Source organism: Onychomys torridus, chromosome 3 (genome assembly GCF_903995425.1).
Source record: "Onychomys torridus chromosome 3, mOncTor1.1, whole genome shotgun sequence".
Lineage (NCBI taxonomy): Eukaryota > Metazoa > Chordata > Mammalia > Rodentia > Cricetidae > Onychomys > Onychomys torridus.
The window spans coordinates 32,709,710-32,731,691 of record NC_050445.1 but is presented as its reverse complement, the minus strand read 5'-3'; the positions used below and the strand labels follow the sequence as shown (position 1 = coordinate 32,731,691).

At 40.0% G+C, this 21,982-nt stretch overlaps 1 protein-coding gene across 1 annotated transcript in view; it reads left to right on the top strand.

The window, feature by feature from the left end:
* Positions 1 to 21,982, top strand: part of Akr1d1 (aldo-keto reductase family 1 member D1) — a 34,235-nt gene that overhangs the window by 3,752 nt on the left and 8,501 nt on the right. Inside the window, exons 3-5 of the mRNA XM_036182339.1 lie at positions 2,646 to 2,762; positions 15,334 to 15,411; positions 21,082 to 21,204. Of these exons, the coding sequence (XP_036038232.1) occupies positions 2,646 to 2,762; positions 15,334 to 15,411; positions 21,082 to 21,204 (318 nt within the window). The remainder of the gene's footprint in view (positions 1 to 2,645; positions 2,763 to 15,333; positions 15,412 to 21,081; positions 21,205 to 21,982) is intronic.

Genomic DNA, 21,982 nt, shown 5'->3' with positions numbered 1-21,982 from the left:
CCAATACTGTTTGATTACTGCCTGTGAAGCTCTCAGCTACTGCTCCAGTGCCATGTCTGTCTGCTTGCTATGATGATGATTTGAAATTGTAAGCAAGCCTCCAATTAAATACTTCCTTTTATAAGGGTTGTCTTAGTCACGGTGTCTCTTTATAGCAATAGAACAGTGACTAGGACAATTGCCTGTTGTACCCCATTTTGCAAAACCCCCAGAGATCACCAAGGAGCCAGTTTCCAATGCAAGCACATGAGGGTCCTTTTATTATCAAGTTCAACTTGGGCCACTGCCAAGCAGATAGAGGGAAATGTAGCAGTGGCTATGAGCCCAGGGATAGAGAGTTTTTAGAAGAAAAAAGCACAAGCTGGGAATTACATGCTTTGGCAATTTAGGATTGGATAGGAGATATGGGTCAGGGTGATTTTTTTTTTTTTTTTTAATTATTGGTCTAGACTTTGGGCATAAAACCACATTTGAAACCATTGGGTTAGACTTTTGGCAGGGAACCTCAACTTGCTTAGCAGGATTATCTGGACTGCTCAGCAGGATTGTCTAGATAGCTTCAAGGGCTGTAAACCTCAGACAGGATGTCCGCAGGAGGATACTGCCCTGTATCTGTTCGAGTTGTCATGGCACATTCCTGAGGTCCTTCCTGGAACTGAGTACAGCAGGTGGTCTGAGATGGTGGCCCTTTCCTAAGATGGAGTCTGTATTGCTTTCATAGCCCAGACCAGAAAATGTTTCCTACCATAACACAATGCAAGAGAATATATACAACAACTAGTTGTATGGTCCAGCTGTGAGGTATTTAACATTTACAAACCTTGGTTCCCCTCTTTAAGATGGGAATAATAAAGACAAGCATTTCATAAACTTATGAATTAGCATTTGCAAAGCACTTAAACTGCCTAGCACAAAACTAATATTTTATGTCTGTGTTGAACAAAAGAACATTAAACAGGGCCTATAATTTCAGCTACTGAGGAGGCTGAGGCAGGAAGATGCCTTCCTGGGCTACAAATAGAGTTCAAAGCAGCCTAAATAACTTAACAAGCCTTCATATCCAAAGTTAAAAAGGAATTATGCTGTAGCTCAGTGGTACAGTGTTTACCTAGCGTGCACAAGGCCCCGGGCTCAATCCCTAACATCAAAAGTTAAAAGTGAATTAAAATGGAAAACAGAATTTTCACTTGGATGGAATGGCATTGATAATGCCAATGGGGCTGACAGTGATAACAGGAGCATTTTTCTATTATTCTCTCTCTCCTTTACATTTTTTCCTATCCCATGCTCCCTCCCCACCATCACTAGGATTTGAACCTAGGGCCTTGTGCATGCAAGTCAGGCACTGACTCACTAAGCTGCATTCCCAACTTTTTAAATGGTATGTGTACATGTATGTGTGCGTGTGTGGTATGCGTGTGTGTATGTAGGCCAGCAGCCACCCATCTTGGTTTTTGTCTTACTGAGACCTGGGGACCACTGATTCAGTTAGGCTGGCTGCCAGCAAGCCACAAGGATCAACTTATCTCTGCCTTTCCAGCGCCGTGATTGTGCAAGGCGTTTGTGCATGTGCTACCTGTCAGGAACTGTACGCAGCCGGACCCCCAGATGCAGTGGTGGGCTGGCCGGAGGCCCAGTCCATGTGGGTATGGCGTCGGGTGGAGATACACAACCCAGACACTGCATCCATGTGGAAATGGTTTATTATAATAGAAAGATGAAAAGGCAGAGAGAGAGAGAGACAGAGAGAGAGAGACAGAGAGAGACAGAGACAGAGACAGAGAGACAGGCCAAGGGTTTGAAAGTGTATACTTCATGGTAGGAAGGTGGGAGAGAGAGGGGAAGCGGTGAAGTTTTCCCTTAAGAATAGACTTCTATGTCAGAGCATAGGGTGGTTCCAAGAGGCAGGATCAGCATATTAACACTACCAAGACTGGTTGTTTCAAATGGGGCCAGGGAATTGAGCTCGGGTCCTCATGCTTGTATGTCCAGCCCTATGCTGGCACAACTCTCTCACCAGCCCCTCCCCCTGACTTCACCCCCACCAACCAACCCTTTTTTAAACTTTAGTTTGAGACAGTCTTGCCAAGTTGCCTAATCTTACTTGGAACTCACTCTGCACCCTCTTGCCATAGTCTACCAAGTAGCTAATATTACAGGTGTGTGCCATTATGTCTGTTTTTTTTCCCCCCTGTGCTTTCAAGACAAGAATAAAACTGGGGACTCTAACTTTCCAATTTTATTTCCTGGAATAAATAGGGTTTAAAAAGTCAATCCTCTCCCCAGTTCTCCCACCAAACAGCCTTGGAGCACAATTTATGCCACTAGAAGATGTACTAATTTATCTGATTACCGCTCTGTGTTTTCGGCATTGGCATGATAACCTGGCCTTAACCCACCCACCGTCTGACACTTTGAATGTGGAGTGAAATCTTAGCAAGAATTGCCAGGATTGCCCTGGGGTGTGACACCCAAAGAGACTGAAGAAGAGGACTGTCCTAGTGGTGTACTGACTCTTTCCTATGCTCAGGCATAAACATGCTTCTGTGGCAGGAAAGGAGCAGATGACATGTGTGAGGGATCTACCATGAGAATGTGGAAGGAAGTAGATACTATTTCACTAGCCTCCTTGATTTTCTTTCCAGCTGTGGGCTACAGATCACATCCCAGAGTTGGTCCGCCCAGCCCTGGAAAGGACGCTAAAGAGCCTCAAGCTGGATTACGTGGACCTTTTCATCATTGAAATACCCATGGCCTTTAAGGTAAGTTCAGGTACCTAGAGTTAGAGCTCTATTCCTTATTGTTCATTCTTCAGTAGCTCACAATAATACAGAATGTTCGCTACCATAGATACTGGTCTTGCCTGACAAAACCCCAACAACTTGGGTTTGGGTCCAAGTTTCTTAACTGCCAGAGATCCACTCCAGCTGGGTTCAGGTCCTAAAAAGGGAGGTATGGAGTCAGCCAGGGGAAGTGGGGATCACAGGGGGAGAAGGGGGAGGGAGATGTCACATGACTGACACTATCTGGGGGTGAATGGAATGGCTGCGTTTATTGAAAAAAAAAAAGGCCCTACCTTTATACTCAATAGTTTAGCCACAGGTAAGATTGAAAGCAGACTCAATGATTCAGGGACAAAGTGGCCATTAACTTCATTAAAGCATTCTTTTTTTTTTTTTTTGCTGAGACAAAAGTGAGGGAGTATGTTCTATTGTCTCAAAGGTTCAGTAGCTCCACCAGGTGCCCTCTTAGAGCAATGGAAGGGCCACAAGTTCCTCCTGTCAGAGATAAGAATGACGCCTTTTAGCAAGCAGGAACTTTCCTCAAGTCCACCCCCCAGGGAAAGGAGCCCCTTATCCAAATGTCTGACCTTGGAAAGGGACTCCTTCTGGGACCGGACACTCCACTACACTTTAAGAGCAATTTTCCTTCCTCAAGGGGCACAATGCAACATGCAACGTTTGCACTGAGCTGTTCCCTAATTGTGTCCTTTTGTGTCTTAGTTTCACTGCCTGGGCCTCTTCCCCTCACACGCTCCCAAAAGGGAAGGTCCTGACGTCTTCCTCTTTCCATTATACCGTACAGTTCTGACTTCTCTATACTTATTAACTGAACTCTTGCCATTCTGGATTGTGGGCATTTCATCCTTGGGGTCAAATCTCTAGCTTTCTTGTTCTTGGTGTAATCAGGAGGGCACAATGGGGACTCCTGTGTGCAGAGTCATCATGCTATATGGCTCCTATTTTGTTGAAAGAGGCTGCCAGTTTATACATTTTCATCCTTCAAAGCCCACACAAAATCTCCCAAAGGAAAAGGAAAAGGGAACTCCCATAACACATAATGAGAATTATTAAAATTAAAGCAGTAAGGTTCTGAAGAACTGTGGTGTGCAATGTGGAAACGCTGGAGCTTTGTCAAGCAGCAATGGTCACCATGCAGTCCACACCACTTAACCAACTGCAGTTTCTATTACACATATTTTAACAACTGTAGTAGTTTTCCATCAAACTAACATTGTAATCCACATCTTACTGAACCAGAATCTGGACATGTCCATCGTATAAACCCATGGCCATAAAAATACCTTCATGCATCACAGAGCAAAATATTATATACAACGAAAAACATTCTTGCCTCCTTATGGTGATATTTTATTTGTGCATCCCAATAAAGCTTATCTATAGATCAGAGGAAAAAGTCAGGCACTATATTAAACATAGAAGTCAGGCAATGGTAGCACACGCCTTTAATCCTAGGATTCAGAAGGTAAAGATTCATCTGGATCTCTGTGAGCTCAAGGTCACTCTGGGAACAAAGCCAGGCATGGTGGCACATGCCTTTAATTCCCAGCACTAGTTAACCATGGAGGTCTGGAGGTCTGTACAGAAAGACAGGAAGTGATAGAGCTGGGCAGAAAGAGGAAGTGATGTAGTTGGGTGAAGAGAGGAAGTAAGATGGCAGGACACAGAAAGGATATAGGTGTGAGTATACAGGAAGTAGCTCTCTCTTTGACTGAGGATTTCCTAGTGGTAAGAATGTGGCTTGCTTCTTTCTGCTTCTCTGATCTCTCAGTTTTCACCCCATCATCTGGCTCCTGGTTTTTTGTTTGTTTGTTTGTTTGTTTGTTTGTTTTTGTTTTTAAATTAGTAAGATCTTTTAAGATTCCTCTTACAACCTCCCAGCCCTTCCAATAGGAGACAAGCAAAAGAGGGGTCAGATTTGTGAAGCCAAAAACAAGGCAGAGTATCAAGACATCATTTATTCCTCTAGTTTAAGTCTAGTCCTTTCTGGAAAGTTCTCCATGTATAAACACACTGTTTATTTAACACCTAGATTGTTAATCCCACCAATTGAGAATAAGACCCCTACCACAGTTTAAAGCCAAATTTGAGATGAGCTTTACTTAAATACTGGCCAGGTGGATGGGCTCTGGCCAGGTCCATGCCCAGGTTCCTGGAAAATAGCCCCAACTTACCGTTTGCAGCAGCTTAAGAAGGAAACCCAGAATTCATTGCATTTCCCATCAGGTCCAATCAGAAGCAGACATACATACATCCTGATGTACCTGTACGTTGTGAACCTCTCACCCACATGTAATCAAGCACATTGGGTGCAGATGGGTCAACAAACTTGTCCAGGGGAGTAAAAACATGTGGCTTGTCATCTCCCCTAAACCATAGCCTCCAACATTTCAGGAACTATCTGTCCTTGGGCAAGAGGCTTGCAGATCAGAGACAGTTTTGTTTCATGGATTTCTTAGGCATCGTAATTAAAACTTAAAATGTAACTTTGGCTCTCACACAATATACACAGTTGCTGAGGAACAAATGATTTAAATTCTAGTTATGAAAGAGACTAGGAAACAGAACTGGGGCTTAGGGCTATAGGTCAGTGATTCAGAGTGATTGTTGTTCTTGTATAAGACTTGAGTTTGGTTCCTAGCACCTATGTCCAGTGGCTTACAACCACCTGTGACTCCATCTGCAGGGCACCTGGTACCTGGCACCCTCTTCTGGCCTCCTCAGGTACATGCACTCATGAGTGCGTGTGTGTGTGTGTGTGTGTGTGTGTGTGTGTGTGTGTGTGTGTATATATATACACACACACACAAATAAAAATAAAATAACCCTTTTTATCTTCTTTTTAAATTTTCTGTCTTTTTGAGACCGTTTCTCTGTGTAGCCCTGGCTGTCCTGGAACTCTGCTCTTTTGACCAGGCTGGCCTTGAACTCAGAGATCTGCCTGCCTCTGCCTTGCCACCAACCCAAAGTGTTGGGACTAAAAGGCATGTGCCACTATGTCCAGCAAAAATAAATCTTTTTAAAACAAAGAAACAAAACCGGTTGGTTGTCCACTGAGTAAATAAGATGGCACAGCCCCAAAGAACGTTGAGTCATAGTGGTTGGAGTAGTTTAAATAATCAATCACGCTGCCAAGGTTCACCGAGACGCTCCTCTGAGGCCAAGGCCAGTGAGGGACTTGGAGAAAGTTTCCCTTCTGAATGGCGGTATGGGCTTGGTGACTTTGCAGCAGCATTGGTAATCATAGGCTTTTAGTCAGATGAGGATTTGACAAGACAATGTAGCTTAAGTTTGATAGGCTCTCAGTAAATTCACATTTGGTCAGCTCCACAAGCAATTAAAATTAGAAACCTCACAGGGCCAGTGTTCCTGTATCTAGTCCTGCCTGTGTTTTTCCACCTTGGAGTGCAGTGACCTCCTTGTTCTTCCCATCAGCTCATCCCTCAGCTAAGTGGCCTCTATCTTGGCCTCTGGCTCAAAATAATATAAAAGGGGAGGCAGGATAGATAACGTGCTCCCTGGTACGCCATTGCTGAGCATGGTGTCTGTGGCCAAAGGGCTTACGCTCAGAGAACTATCACATTCCTTAACCCAAAACAAGTTCAGCACACCAGATACTGGTACAGTACTGTGACACCCAGTGCACCCTGAGTGACAGTTTCCACTACTTGTGCAAGTCTGGAGGGAAAGGACATTCTTTCTAAATGAAGCAATTTTATTGCTCACAGATAGGCCTTAGGGGACAGTGGCAACATAGCATTCATGGCAGGCTGATTTGCATATGCCTGTTATAGGCACAGCTGGAGCTGGGAAACTTCAAAACAGTTTTTTATTCCCCCAGGGACTATACGGCAGCTGAGCTAAAACCTTGTAGGACACTCTGTTTTAAGAAGCACTGCACAGGATCAGGGTCCAGGCTGTTCCAGAATGTTCCTCCTGACCTCAGGCTGTTGCAGCCCCTCTACATTCTGCAGTCATTCTTGAGAACTCCTAATGGAGAGGGGGGAAGAAGTGAGTCAGCCACTGCCAGTTAGTGACATCCTATACCAATTTAACTTCCCACTGTTTCTTAACCTTCCTGCCTTGGGTGGTGCCAACTTCATTAACACTACAAGGCTCGGCTATGACTTTCCGCCATCTTGCATTATATCCAAAAGCAGAAGGATTCAGCTTTAGCAAAACCTCACTTTGGTTTGCCATCTTGAAAGCCTAACAGCAAATGAATACATTTGTCTTTTTTAGAGGACTCCACAAAAGGTTGTTTAAATGGCTGACAAAGCCACCATTGTCCCATAATTCTCCCGAGTCTCCAGGCACAACCTGGGAAGTTGCTTTTACCAAAGGATGCCTCATAAAGGCAGCATGCTAGAAGGGAGTATTTAAGAATAAACTGAAGAATAAAATGGGTATTTCGCAGTTGCTTCATCCCCTTCCCCATTTGTGGTTATGACAATACCTGAGATTGAGTGGTTAAAGGTGGACACAAGTTTGCTGCCTCAAGGTAATGGAGGCTGGGAAATCCAAAGTGAGAGGGTGCATGCCCCTGCAGTCGGGCCTGATGACCTAAGTTTGATCCCTTAGCCTCACATGGTAGAAGGGAAGAGTCAGTTTCCACATTGTCCTCTGACCTTCACAGAAATGCCATGGCATAGGTACATACACACCCACACAAAATTTTTTGATTACAATGTAATCAAGCCAGGCACTGGTGGTACACACCTTTAATTCCAGCACTTAGGAGGCAGACAGGCAGATCTTTGAGGTCAAGGCTAGCCTGATCTACAGAGGGAGTTCTAGGACAGACAGGACTACACAGAGAAATCGTGTCTCAAAACAACAGCAACAAAAGGTCATAAGATTAAAAAAACAAACAAACAGAGCTACTGGTGGGCTGGTAGGGACTGGAGTCTCATGCTGTGCCTAGGTCCTAACAGCTGTCCTAGCCAGCTTTTCCTTCTTTCTTTCTTTTTTAGTGTTTAAAAAATTTTTATTTGGAGGATTTCATATATGAGTATACTGTATTTGCATTATTTCTACCCCTAACTCCTCCCATGTCCCCAATCTACCTGTTCCCAAATCCATGACCTCATCATTACATATATGTGCATGTGCAGACAATATATATATATACATATATATTCATTCATATCTATATACATTCCTGTAGATGTAACCGGCTTGTTAAATAAGAAACACAGAACCAATTGCAGAGTTAAAAACCACGAGGTCAGAGCAAGAGCGGAAAACCTTACCCTTCACTGCTTCTGCTGTTCTTCCTCTCCGCAAGAGACCTACTTCTGTGCATCCTGTCTATTTAAAGACTTTCTGTTCTGTTTTCTCATTGGTTGTAAACCCAGCCACATGACCTCCTCATCACTGCCTGTTTGTACAGACCTCCAGGTCTTCTATGGTTGGTATTGAGATTAAAGGTGAGTGTCTGCCATGCTGGCTGTGTCCTTGAACACACAGAGATCCGCCTAGCTCTGCCTCCCAAGTGCTGGGATTAAAGGCGTGCCCCACTACTGCTCAGCTTCTGCTCTGGCTTGCTCTGACCTCAAGGCAACTTTATTGACATACAAATAAAATCACATTTCAATACAAATAAAATATCACTATATTTCCCCTTTTCTATTTTAATAAAAAGAAAAAAAGGAAAAAGTTATAACTAATATAAGAAAAACTATATACAAAAGTACAATAACTATATATACCATATATACAAACAATAAATACCTAAACAATGTCTAGTCCATTTGTATTTGACAAATTCAGAGAAAATAATTCCATTATCTATCCTATTTTGGTAAGTCCAATGTACCTGATTCACCTTTTATCCTAACTTATATTGCTAACGGAACTGTCTTATAACGTCTTTCAAATTTATACACTTACAGCTCTTAGTGAGTTTTTCTGAAATCCTTAACAAAGATAATTATAACTATAACTAACTGATCTTCAACTCCCTCAGAGACCCAAGAAGGAAATAATATTACCTAATAAAAAATAAAAACAAGAAGTGCATGCAAGCAGCTTCCAAAAAAAAAATGTGAGTTGACAGAAACAGCCAGCTACCTGGACAGTCACCTGAGGTTTCTCCGCAGTGTTGGGTCATCATCTTCAGCCTATAGGCTTAGCATATCTGACAGACTCTTTTGTGAACTAGGATGTATACAAGGTCAACAGTTTGACCTCACATTTGGTGAGAGCAGTCCATGTACCAGAAACACCTGAATTCCATTAGTGTCATGTCATGATTCAGGATTTTAAATTCTGGAAATTATTGATGTTTCTTCAATTCAGCTGTCCATTTTTCTTGGCTGTGTATATGTGGCTTCATCTCGGCATCCTGTTCTTCTCCACATCCCTCTATTAAACACCAGTCTACTATTGAGAGGGGTGAGCTTAGTTATTCTTCAAGAATAACTGTTTCCTCTGCTGTTCCATTGCACATCAGAAGCCATTGGCCCACTCCCTGTTCAGCTGCCTTCGAAGAAAAGGGCACCGTACCTTTTATAGATTGCAAAGGCCACTCACTTCAGGGATGGTGCCATATTGTCCTGGCTTCAGAAGATGCCTTTTGTTAAAGCCACAACCACACTTGTTTTGGCAAGAATTGGTAGTCCTTTGTTTCATGTCCTGTCTGTCCTGTTTGTCAGCAGTTGGTAAGAGGATACTTTGTTGTCCAGTGGCTAACTTTTGCCACAATGAAAGTTAACTCCAGATGCAGTTTCTTCAATTCCCATATTTTCTCTGAAGTAGATTGGTACTGCCAGGAGCCGTCATGTCTCATAGTCATAACAAAAAAGAAAAATTCTTAAGTTATTAAAACCTTTTAAATGCCATATTCTGTAGATCTCTGAAGGGTTTGAAGATGACCTGTCTATCTAAAATATATCTGTTTGATCTTGAAAACACACCTAATATGACTACAAGTTCAATTGTAATGTCTAACCACTAATTTTCATTTCTATATATCCTAATAGTTGGTAATACTAACATTCAAGGATTAGCAAATTGCATTACATTGTTAAATGAATGGTATAAATACAATATCTCGAGCAAGATTAGAAATACGTGTATGGTATATTCTAACAATCTCAATCTCAATAATAATTTGTATACAATATAAAACAATCCAATTGAATGTAAAGTATTTAAAACTAGTAATTGTCTTTTTCTTTTTCTTTTTCTTTTTCTTTTTTTTAAACAAGCACCTTTTGCCTAGCCCTTTTCCTAACCCTTAACAACAACTTGTAACCAACCCTCCTAAACAATGAAAACTATCCCAGACCGAATACCCATAAAAAGACCAAAAAAACCACCCACCCCACACCACCCCTTTGGGAATGTGGGCGTCGAATTCTTAAAATTGCTTCCTGCTGGGTATGGGAGAAGTTATCTTTATTCTGAAAAGAAAAATTTTTGGTTAATTGACAAATTCTAGGAAAGGTAACTATATTCTTTGTAAACCATAATGCCAAAGTTCAGGGTTTATCTCAAGTCCTTATTCAAGTAGTCTTTGAAACTGGATCATCTCAGCTAGCCATCTCAGAATTGCTCTAAGCACTTTGTAGTCCAAAGCTGATCTGTAGATGATGTTTGTCAGCTTAGTGATATTATTTTCCACGTGGAATTGTCATTGTGGGGCCCCATCTTCTTCCTGGAGATTTCAGTTGAAGTTAGGCCTGGCCCGTGATTTCCTGCAGAAAACTGAAAAGAGACTCGAACACAAAGACATGTATAGGCAGCTAATCGAAGCCTTTTCTCTAGAATTTATTAGTACTCTATATGACCATTATTATCTTAACAAAGTTTAAAATATATATATATATCTTGTAAATTTTGATATAAAATTCATACTTTAAGAAAAGTTTAAAGAATCAGAATAGAATCAAAGAATTGAGATTAGTAATAGAATAGTCCCTTAATTAATTTGGTTTTTCTCCTGTCCCATGTCAGAAGATGGCTCTTTCTGCTGGTATGATACAGGGAGTTTTCATTTTCCTTTTAACAACATGCTTGAGTTTAAAGGAGGAGAGAGCCATTCTCCAACTCCAAAATCAGCTTGAAGCTTTAATTGAACTGGGACTACAAGAAGACTAAGAGTATTAATTTTTTAGAGAAGAGCAGAAACAAACATTTAGAAAGATTTATGAAATTTTGTAGATGATATACCAATAGGCCCTTTTACTCTTTTTCCTAGAACAGATGATTTGTCCTTTTTCTTCAGTTGTCTCATTTGTTCAGTGTTCTTCAGATTCCTTAACCTTCATTCTCCTAAAAGACAAAAACAAAAACCCTTCCCCAAGACTAATTTTGGGGAGGTCCCCTTTTGGCAAGTTACATCTGATTAAATGAAAAGGCATGTATTAATGGTATAAGTGAGTTTAAACTGGATGGTCATGTTGGTTGATGAACTATCACCTCTTCTAATTAAGAGGTCTCTCTTGTTCAAATCAAACCTTTATCAGTTTTGATGGTACCCACAGATTATCTTCTCCTGCAGAAACAAAAGCAAAACCTCATCCCCAACGTAACACATACCCTGGTTTCCATTCTGAGGTCAGCACATCCTTGAAGTATATAGGCTGATTTAATTCTGTTGTTTTTTCTATTAACCAATGTCTCTCTGCAGCTGTTGTTCCTTTCTCATTAGCATTGAGAAAATTCAAAGTTAATAGAGCATTGTGCAGTCTATTTCTGGGGGTTTTTGTTACCCCTTTCTGTTTATTTATCATTTCCTTTAGAGTTCTGTTGGATCTTTCTATAACTGCTTGGCCTGTAGGATTATGTGGTATACCTGTAATATGCTTTACATTATAATAAGCAAAAAACTGTTTCATTTTAATAGAGACATATGCTGGAGCATTGTCCGTTTTAATTTGAGCAGGTATACACATGACGGCCATAACTTCTAGCAAATGAATGATTACAGAATCAGCTTTTTCAGAACTCAAAGCAGTTGCCCATTGAAATCCTGAATAAGTATCAATAGTATGGTGTACATATTTCAATTTTCCAAATTCTGCAAAGTGAAACACATCCATCTGCCAGATTTCATTCCTCTGAGTACCCTTTGGGTTACATCCTGCTGGTAATGGTGTCTGATTATAGAAGGAACAAGCAGGACATTTCTTTACAATTTCCTTGGCTTGTTGCCAGGTTATGGAAAAATCCTTTTTTAAACCTTTACTATTGACATGATGTTTCTTATGAAATTCTGAGGCCTCCAGCACATTTCCTATCAATAATTTATCAATCTCATCATTACCTTGTGCTAGAGGGCCTGGCAGACCAGTATGGGATCAGATGTGAGTTATATATAAAGGATGACTCCTTTCCCTGATTGTATCTTGTAATTGAATAAATAGTGAAGTTAATTCTGAAGCATCAGGGATAAATTCTACAGTCTCAATATGTAATACCACTCTTTCAGCATACTGAGAGTCAGTAACTATATTGAGAGGTTCTGAAAAATCCATTAATACCAACAGAATAGCATACAATTCCGATTTTTGAACTGAATTATAAGGACTTTGAACCACTTTACTTAAATTTTCTGATTTGTAACCTGCCTTTCCTTGTTTGTTGGCATCTGTATAAAATGTCCGAATTCCAGATATGGGTTTTTCATGTACAATTCGAGGCAAGATCCAATCAGCTCTCTTTATAACATCAATTCTATTGCTTTTAGGATATTTGCTGTTAATTTCTCCAAAAAAAATTACTGCAAGCTCTTTGCCAAGGTTCACTTTCTGTCCATAATTTTTCAATGTCCTCTTTAGTTAAAGGTACAACAATTTCTGCTGGGTCTATTCCTGCTAATTGACGAAGTCTCAATTTTCCTTTCAAAATTAAGTCAGAGATTTTTTTTCCACATAAGTTTTTAATTTCTTATTTTGTTTATTTGGTAAAAATATCCATTCCAATATAATATCTTCTCTCTGCATTAATATTCCTGTAGGAGAATGCCTAGAAGGTAAAATAACCAAAATGCAATCCAGCTTTGGATCAATACGATCTACATGTCCTTCATGTACTTTTTTTTCTACCAAGGCCAATTCTTTCTCAGCTTCAGGTGATAATTCTCTTGGACTATTTAAGTCCTTGTCACCTTCTAAGGTTTTGAACAAATTATTCAGTTCATCATTTTTTACCCCAACAATAGTTCGTAGATGAGAAATGTCCCCAAATAATCTTTGAAAGTCATTAAGAGTCTGTAGGCGATCTCTCCTAATTTGTACCTTTTGAGGTCTAATTTTTTGTAGCTCTATTTTATATCCTAAATAATTAATAGAATCTCCTCTTTGTATCTTTTCAGGAGCAATTTGTAATCCCCAGCAAGGCAATATTTTCTTTACTTCTTCAAACATTCTTTCTAAAGTATCTGCACTTGAGTCAGCTAGTAAAATATCATCCATATAATGATAAATTATAGATTTAGGAAATTTTTTACATATCACTTCCAAAGGCTGTTGTATAAAATATTGGCACAGGGTTGAACTATTCAACATTCCCTGTGGGAGGACTCTCCATTGAAATCTTCTAACCGGTTGAGAATTATTGTAAGTAGGCACCGTGAAAGCAAATCTTTCTCTGTCTTTTTCTTGTAGGGGTATTGAAAAGAAACAGTCTTTTAAATCGATAACTGTGAGAGGCCATCCTTTAGGTAACAGAGTAGGTAAAGGAATATGTAACTGGCTTGTTAAATAAGAAACACAGAACCGATTGCAGAGTTAAAAACCACGAGGTCAGAGCAAGAGCGGAAAACCTTACCCTTCACTGCTTCTGCTGTTCTTCCTCTCCGCAAGAGACCTACTTCTGTGCATCCTGTCTATTTAAAGACTTTCTGTTCTGTTTTCTCATTGGTTGTTAACCCAGCCACATGACCTCCTCATCACTGCCTGTTTGTACAGACCTCCAGGTCTTCTATGGTTGGTATTGAGATTAAAGGTGAGTGTCTGCCATGCTGGCTGTGTCCTTGAACACACAGAGATCTGCCTAGCTCTGCCTCCCAAGTGCTGGGATTAAAGTCGTGCCCCACTACTGCTCAGCTTCTGCTCTGGCTTGCTCTGACCTCAAAGCAACTTTATTGACATACAAATAAAATCACATTTCAATAAAAATAAAATATCACTATACATTCCTGTGTGTGTGTGTGTGTGTGTGTGTGTGTGTGTGTGTGTGTGTGTGTGAAACCTACTGAATCCAATTATTACTGCCCTTTTTTGCATGAGTTTGGGGATGACCACTTAGGATTGGGATCTCATCACTAAACAAACAAACAAAAAACATCTCCATCTCTCAGCAGCCTCTGCCTGCCTGTAGCTCTTCATCGACTGATAGGGCTTTATGAAGCAGCCCTCCATCCATACTGTTGTATTGACGAGTGTGGTCTTATACAGAGAAATATACTTTACTTAGCTGAAGAATTTCTCCTCACTCTTACATCATGATCTTACATCATGATTTGGGTTTCTTAAGAGAGTAAGAACTTGGTTACCTTGAATTTCAGATAGGATAGACAGTGATGCTGAAAGTCCCCAGTCTCAGCCACATTCTTTCCTCAATAGCACACATGGCTATTGTCAACAACTGAGAAATTCTTCCATCTCAAAACAAATGTCGGGTAAGACAAGGGAAATAATGTGTCAAGTGCATTGGACAAATGAGACTACCTGGAGAACACCACAAAAGAGAAACTGTTAACTATAAAAGAGAGAGTATTAACTATATCATACCAATTATATATAAAGGGCAAGAAGTCTTTGAACACACAGATAAGCACTAGAGAATCCAGAAAAAGTTAAACATGCAGACTCATCGCTTCAAGAGAAGGAGATGTTTACCTGTCTTCCTACTGGAATGCTGGAAAAGAATGCTGGATGTAGTTTATAACCTGGTGATCCTTTGCTGTCCATAGAGCCAGGCTTCACTTGTATCCCCAGAATCTATATTTTGTTTATCCCAGACTCTTCCCCACTAAATATTGACCATTGCTACTGAATCAACAGAACCCATCTTTATGGGAGAAGTCAGATGTACTTTGTAAAGAGTTTCAATGTAAACATTTCTTAAGTTCATTATAACTTGGGACTGGAAAAATGTTCTGTGATTAAATATGGCTAAAATAAACCAACTAGTGTCAGACTCCAAGAAGTTTGGCTTAGCACTGGCTAACTAAGTCAGGCTGAATGGAGTTTCATTCTTACCTAACCTGTATCATCTTCCTGCCTACTGGGACATTCAAAGGGACCTTATAATTATAAAATATCATATTCTGTGATTGTATAATTACATAACATACATTATTAACAAGATATCATAATGTGTAATATGGTATATAATTTAATGCAAATATACATATGTTTTATATGATATCACAATATTATATGTAAATATAACATTTATTAGAAAAATATATAAATTGGTAAGCTTGATTTGCAGGACCATGATATGTAGGTATGCTGACAGCTTCTTAAATGATCTATTTTTAATTCTTAGATATAAATAAATGTTTTGCATTTTACAGCCTGGAAAGGATATGCATCCTAAAGATGAAAATGGCCAATGGTTATACCACAAATCAGATCTGTGTGCCACTTGGGAGGTGAGTTCATGTGGGCATCTGTTGTAAAAGACCTACATTTTTACTTATGACTCCTAGTACTACTGTACAAGCCCTAACAGCTAAAGCTTGTACACTCAATAGGAAGTAACAGAACTTCTAGCCACACACATAGATGTAACCTCCACCTGAGGGTGCTCTCTGTGTGTGAGTGTATGTGTGTGTGCGTGCGTGTGTGTGTGTGTGTGTGTGTGTGTGTGTGTGTGTGTGTGTGCACGTGCACACATATGCCATGGAGTTCAATGTATACCCTGTGGGACCATGTGGTTCCTGAAGATTGTCCTCAGGTTATTTGGCTTGGCAGCAGGTGCCTTCATCCACTGAGCGATGTCAACCACCCTTGATGGTGAAAAATTCTTCATTTTTCTTATTGAAGATAAGAAAATTTCCTGAAATGGAAAGAGAAATATAGAGAATGTGTTAGACTAAAATAGCACTTTAAAACATAAATGGAATAACTCGCTAGTTTAACATTGAGTTTTAAAAGTTAATGTGATATCTAGAAGAAATGAACTCAAAATAGCCCATGCAAAACTAAATATTTTAGTTCCATTTCTGGACCAGCTACTAGCTCTTTCCCTGGGAGTTCCGGAGTCGGGAAGTAGAGGAACACAAGAAAATTATTGTGAATGCATTCAGGGAAGGGATGCACTGTGCTGGTCTGGGGATGGGTTAGTGCAGAAGCCTTACCATGAAGTAACAATTTACTTCCACCAGCACCCTGTCCTGCCTCCACCTGCACAGCACCTGGCCTGTACCATACCTCACCTCTGCCTACTGTATCTGACCCCCACCCTCCACTACCTGACAAGAAAGTGAGGATGAGTAGGATCTCTATTTCCTCCTGGGGGTAATCTCCTCCTAGGGGTAACAGCTGAGGGTCTGAATCACTCAACTGCCTGGAGGGTTTGGTTTTTTTTTAATTAAGAATTTTTAAATTCATTTTACATATCGATCACAGATCCCCCTCTTCTTTCCTTGTGCCCCTCCAGCCTCCCCCCCCTCAACCCATTCCCTGTTCCTTCCTACAAGAAGGTCTGGCCTCCCATGGGGAGTCAGCAGAGCCTGGTACATTCGATAGAGGCAGGTCCAAGCCCCTCCCCCTGCATCAAGGCTGTGCAAGGTATCCCACCATAGGTAGTGGGCTCCAAAAACGCGGCTCATGCACCAGAGGAGGGGTTTTTGATACCTGGAGCCTATGTCCAAAAGGTCATGTACTGGTGCTGGGTCCCACCTGACTATCGCACAGTCCTGGAAGGGAGGAGTAAGAATTAAGAAATAATAGGTATGAAAAATAGAGACATAAAAGAAAAAAAAAAGAGACACAGAATAGCATGGGGAGGGCTCTGGGTCAATACAATGGTTGACCTGAGTTTATTCCTCATGGGCTTTTTATTCACCAGCAAGGGGAGAGGCAAAAGACCTCCTCTCTCAAGGACAAAGTACAGACAAGTGTAAACACTTCCTTAATTCTCAAAACATCTAGTAGCCACACCTTACAGCAAAACATCCTGTAATTAGGCCCTGAAGTATAAGACACCTGGTAACCACACATTTGGCCAAAACATCCTATTATGCAGTCTTGTGGCAAAACAAGCTTGGACTCTCTGACTTTGGATCAAGATGAAATAAGGCCACACTATGGAGTCTCTGTGGGCCCCCCCACACTGGCTTTGTTGTTATGATGAGCTTGAGGGGCTGGCACCCCCTTCTAAGGGGCAGCCTAGAAAAGAAAATGAGTTCATGACTCTAAGTAGTAAGATGTTTGCTTCAGAAGAAAATTTACCTCCATGATATATCCTAACATAAACAGAACAGAAAACCAAGAAACTTTGTAGTTTTTTTGTTTTTGTTTTTGTTTTTGTTTTGTTTGTTTTGTTTTTCAAGACAGGGTTTCTCTGTGTAGCTTTGTGCCTTTCCATCTGCCTCTGCCTCCCAAGTGCTGGGATTAAAGGCGTGTGCCACCACCGCCAGGTTCCAAGAAGCTTTGTATTAAGAAGACATTGAAAAGAAATATCAGCTACATGAATAGCACTTAGGCAAACAAGCAAAAATACTAATAAGGAAACATTTAAAAACACAATAAGACACATGAGAATACATATTAGAAACAGCCAGAAGTTAGAAAGAGTCTAAAATTTAAGACTCAGAATGAGGAAATCCCCTAGTATGAAGAAGAGGGAAAAACAAGCAAACACTTCAATATGAAAGGGAACGTTAAGCAATAGAAAGACTAAAGTTAAAATTCCCAGCTAAGAGGAAGTAGATAAAATGGCAATATTTGAAGAGAGAAAGACACTGAGCAGATTGTAATGTACAAAAGAGGAAGAAGGAAGCCCATACCTGCATGGTATGGTGCTGGGGATGTGTCTGGGGTCTCAAGAAAATGACCACATAATCTCAGATATTTCATCAATGCAAAAAAATTTCCTACTGCAGAGGGGTGTGTTGGTGCTAAACCAAGTAAGCAATCATACCAACTTTAGCCTCAACTCAAAGGGTCCTGAACCTCTTCTAATGGACGAGGTCAGACCCAGCCTCACATTTTTATGCAGTTGGCTGCCTTAAAAGTTAGTGAGTGGGCTGGAGAGATGGCTCAGCCATTAAAGGCTAGGCTCACAACCAAAAATATAAGTTAGTGAGCAATTGATAAGCAGAATGCAATGTTACACAGAATGTAGCTTTGAACATATTTTGATTTCAGGAAAATGCTGACCTGGAAAGAGATTTTTGCTAAATGGTATTTTTACAGTTGTCTTTAAAAATTGTGTTTCCATTGTCTTATTTAACCCTCAAATAGAAAATGCAACACATTTCTTTCACATTCCCACAATGTTTATAACGAGATCTCAGAATATCAAGAAGAAATACTTTGGTGGGGAAAAAAAAGATTAAATCTCCTGGAATATAGTAAATACATCAGTAAAGGGAATAAACTAGAATAATAAAAAGTAATCAATTGAAAATAATTCAGGAAAAGAAAGGAAATAAACAGACGAAAAAGAAAATGAATACTCATCTGGAAATCTTCGTGATGTCAATAATCATAGAATATGGGTAGTGTAAGCACTTCATTGTAAAGGTAGAGTTTGCCAAAATGCAAAAATTCAAGTCCCATTACAAACTCTGTGTGTGTGTGTGTGTGTGTGTGTGTGTGTGTGTGTGTGTGAAACACAATTTTAAATAAAAAGACACAAGTATGTAAATAGAAAAAAAACTATAGAAAAAATGTATGAAATTAGCTTTAATCCAAAGAAATTTGGGTGGCTATTTCAACTTCTAAAAATAAGTTTAGACATGAAGCCTACACTAAAGCAACAGAAAAGAGAAAGTGAGAAATCCATGTTTATGATTAAAGATTTCAAAACCTCTTACTGACTAAGATACTAGCCATACATAAAATCTGTAGAATTTCTGAGATTCATGCACAGTCAACCTTTTGACATAATTTACACTCACAGAGCACTCCACCAAAATATAGCAGAGGGACTGGAGAAATGGCTCAGTGATGAAGAGCACTTGTTTCTCTTGCTGAGGACCCAGGTTTGGTTCCCAGCACCCATATGGTACCTCACAACTGTCTATAACTCCAGTTCGAGAAGATCTGATGCATTCTTTTGGCCTCTGTGGACATTGCACACATGCAATGCTCAAACATGTGTGCAGGCAAAACACCAATACTCATAAATAGAAATGAATAAGTCTTGTGAAATATTATTTTAACTCAGCAAAGATATGTTACATTTGCTTATGCTTCAGAATATTACTTTTACTGTGTAAAGATGTGTTACATGTGTTTATGCTGCATTTGTTTAATTATAAAAAGATGTTCTGCATTTGCTTCTCCTTGCCTGCCTAAAGCACCTGATTGGTCTAATAAAAAGCTGAATGGCCAATAGCTAGGCAGGAAAAAGGATAGGCAGGCTGGCAGAGAGAGAGAGAATAAATAGGAGGAGAAATCTAGGCTAAGAAAGGATGAGAGAAGAAGAGTGACGAGAGCAAAGGAGGCACCTGGGGCCAGCCAGGCAGCCTCCAGCTGGCAGACACAGAAGCAGTGAGAGTAAGGTATACAGTCAGAAAGAAAAGTAAAATGCCCCGAGGCAAAGGGCAGATAAAGAGAATCAGGTCAATTTAAGTGAAAAGAGCTAACCAGAAACAAGCCTAAGCTAGGCCGAGCATTTATAACTAACAAGTAGTCACTGTGTCATGATTTGGGAGCTTGTTGGTGCTCCCTTCCAAAAAAGCCTGGTACAAATAAGTTCTTAAACAACAAAACAAACAAAAAAGAAACACACAAAACAGAACACCACTTCTCTAGTCCCAGTGGAAACTGACATAATGATCTGTTTTCTCATCCACAAAACAGTTCAGTGTTTTTAAGTATTCTAAATGTGCAAACTGTGTGGTCTTATTAAGCTGGAATGAAATCTGAAAGCAAGAACAAAAAGATGTCTGAGAAAACATCAAATATTTAGGAATAGAGAAACACATAAATAATTCATAAGACAAAAAAGGAATAAAACCAACTATATGCAATCCATATGCTAGCCTCACACAATTAGAAACTGAACCTTTGAAAAGGCAATATTAAATATTTAGATAGAAATTTGATAAAACATACATAAGCTTTCAACATTAAAACTATAGTGTATAACTAAAAGAAATCAAAGATCTAAACGAGTAGAGAAATATACTACCACTCTTAATATTCAATATGTTATATTCAATATGTTATGATGTTAATTCTCCCCAAACTCATCTGAAGATTCAATACAATCCTAGTAAAAAAACACTCACTGAAATAAAAAAAAATACTGTTAAAATTTATATGAAAATACAAATATCTGTAATGCCTCAAAAAACTTAGAAAAAAGGAACAGGAGGAGATACGATGAAGAAAAAATATATATGAAATTTTCAAAGAATACTTTTTTAGTGATTTTTCTTTGTTCCTGCATGAGCATATGCCATGCCTGCAGAAGCCAGAAGAGGGCTGGAGTGACAAGAAGCTGTGAGCTGTGTGACATGGGTGCTGGGCAATGACTATGGGTCTTCTAGGAGCCATCTCTCCAGCCCCATCAAAAACTAAACTTAGAATTGTTACATAGTTACAGAAACTGTGTGGTGATGCATTAACATACACCCCTGTCAGTGGACCAGATTAGGGAATGCTGAAGTATATGCATAAAATATGATGTCAAGATTGCAGTAGGAGGGCCTGACATGTCGATGGGGGAGAGATTGTCTTCTTAATGGTGTGCTGAAACTAGCTCATGCCAGCTTGCAAAATCTGACTCTGCAAATCTCTTTCTACTTCCATGGTCAGGGATGTCACTCAGCTAGCTTGAATACAGCCTAGTGATAAAGTGACACCATAGGAATTGACAAATGCCACAAATTGGGTTGTTGTTGTTTTCCCTTTCCTGGATAGCTGGATGTTAAACATTTTTCGGCATTCCACTGAAGGTGTTTAAAAATGTATAGGCTGAATTATTTTACTAGCATGTGCATATATTAGAATTTGTGAAAATGCATTTATTTTGTTTGGGTTTTTATAATACGTGTCTCTTTGGGGGTGGTAGGTGTGCACTGTACACATTCATTCTTGCTTCATGAGAGCATCTTTGTTGACTGTTGACACTTATCCTGCAGGCACTGGAAGCTTGCAAAGATGCCGGCTTGGTGAAATCCCTCGGGGTATCTAATTTTAACCGCAGGCAGCTGGAGCTCATCTTGAATAAGCCAGGACTCAAGTACAAGCCAGTTACCAACCAGGTACAACAGAGTGGCTTTCACTGTGTGAGGAGAGGCACCCAGGGAAAGTTTTAAGTGATAACAAGCCTCCTGGACTTTGCAATAGGCAGTCTTCCGGGTGCTCCACAGAAATCACAGTCTAAGACTCTAGGCCAATCATTTCACTTCTTTCAATGTGTATCTCTTAAGAAAAAGGTCCCGCATTTGGGGGCTAAGGCAGGAGGATGGTGAATGTAAAGCCAGCCTGCATGATGCAGCAAGTTAGGGGCCAGTCCAAGCCTCATAGCAGTTCAAGGCCAGCCTTGACGCAACAGAGTAAGACTCTGTCTCAAAAGAAAAAAAAAAAAAAAGCCAGTCAGGCATGGTGAGTCCACCTGGGGAGGCTGATGTAGGAGAGTTTGAGACCAGCCTGGGAGAGAGGGCAGAAGCCTGTCTCAAAGAAACAAGACAAAAATAAGATTAAGCCATTTTGAAAACTCAAATCTAGGCAGATGTAAACAAAATGGTTTTTTTGAAGAAAAGTAATGGAAAGGAAATGAGATTTGCCAAATCAAGGCATAATATAGAACATTTAAAATTATGTACAGCTTGGGTAGCTGAGGTAGGAAGATCTGTTCAGGCCAGGAGTTCGAGACCAGCAAATAACAATACCCTCTCTTAAAAACTAAATAACATAAGAAGGGTAGCATGTGAACCAAGATGCAAATTAGTAGAAGAAAACAAATACTTAGAGGCTGGCAAAGATATAATAAAAAAAACTTACTCTAAAATGAAGTAACACAAACTAATGGCAAAGGCA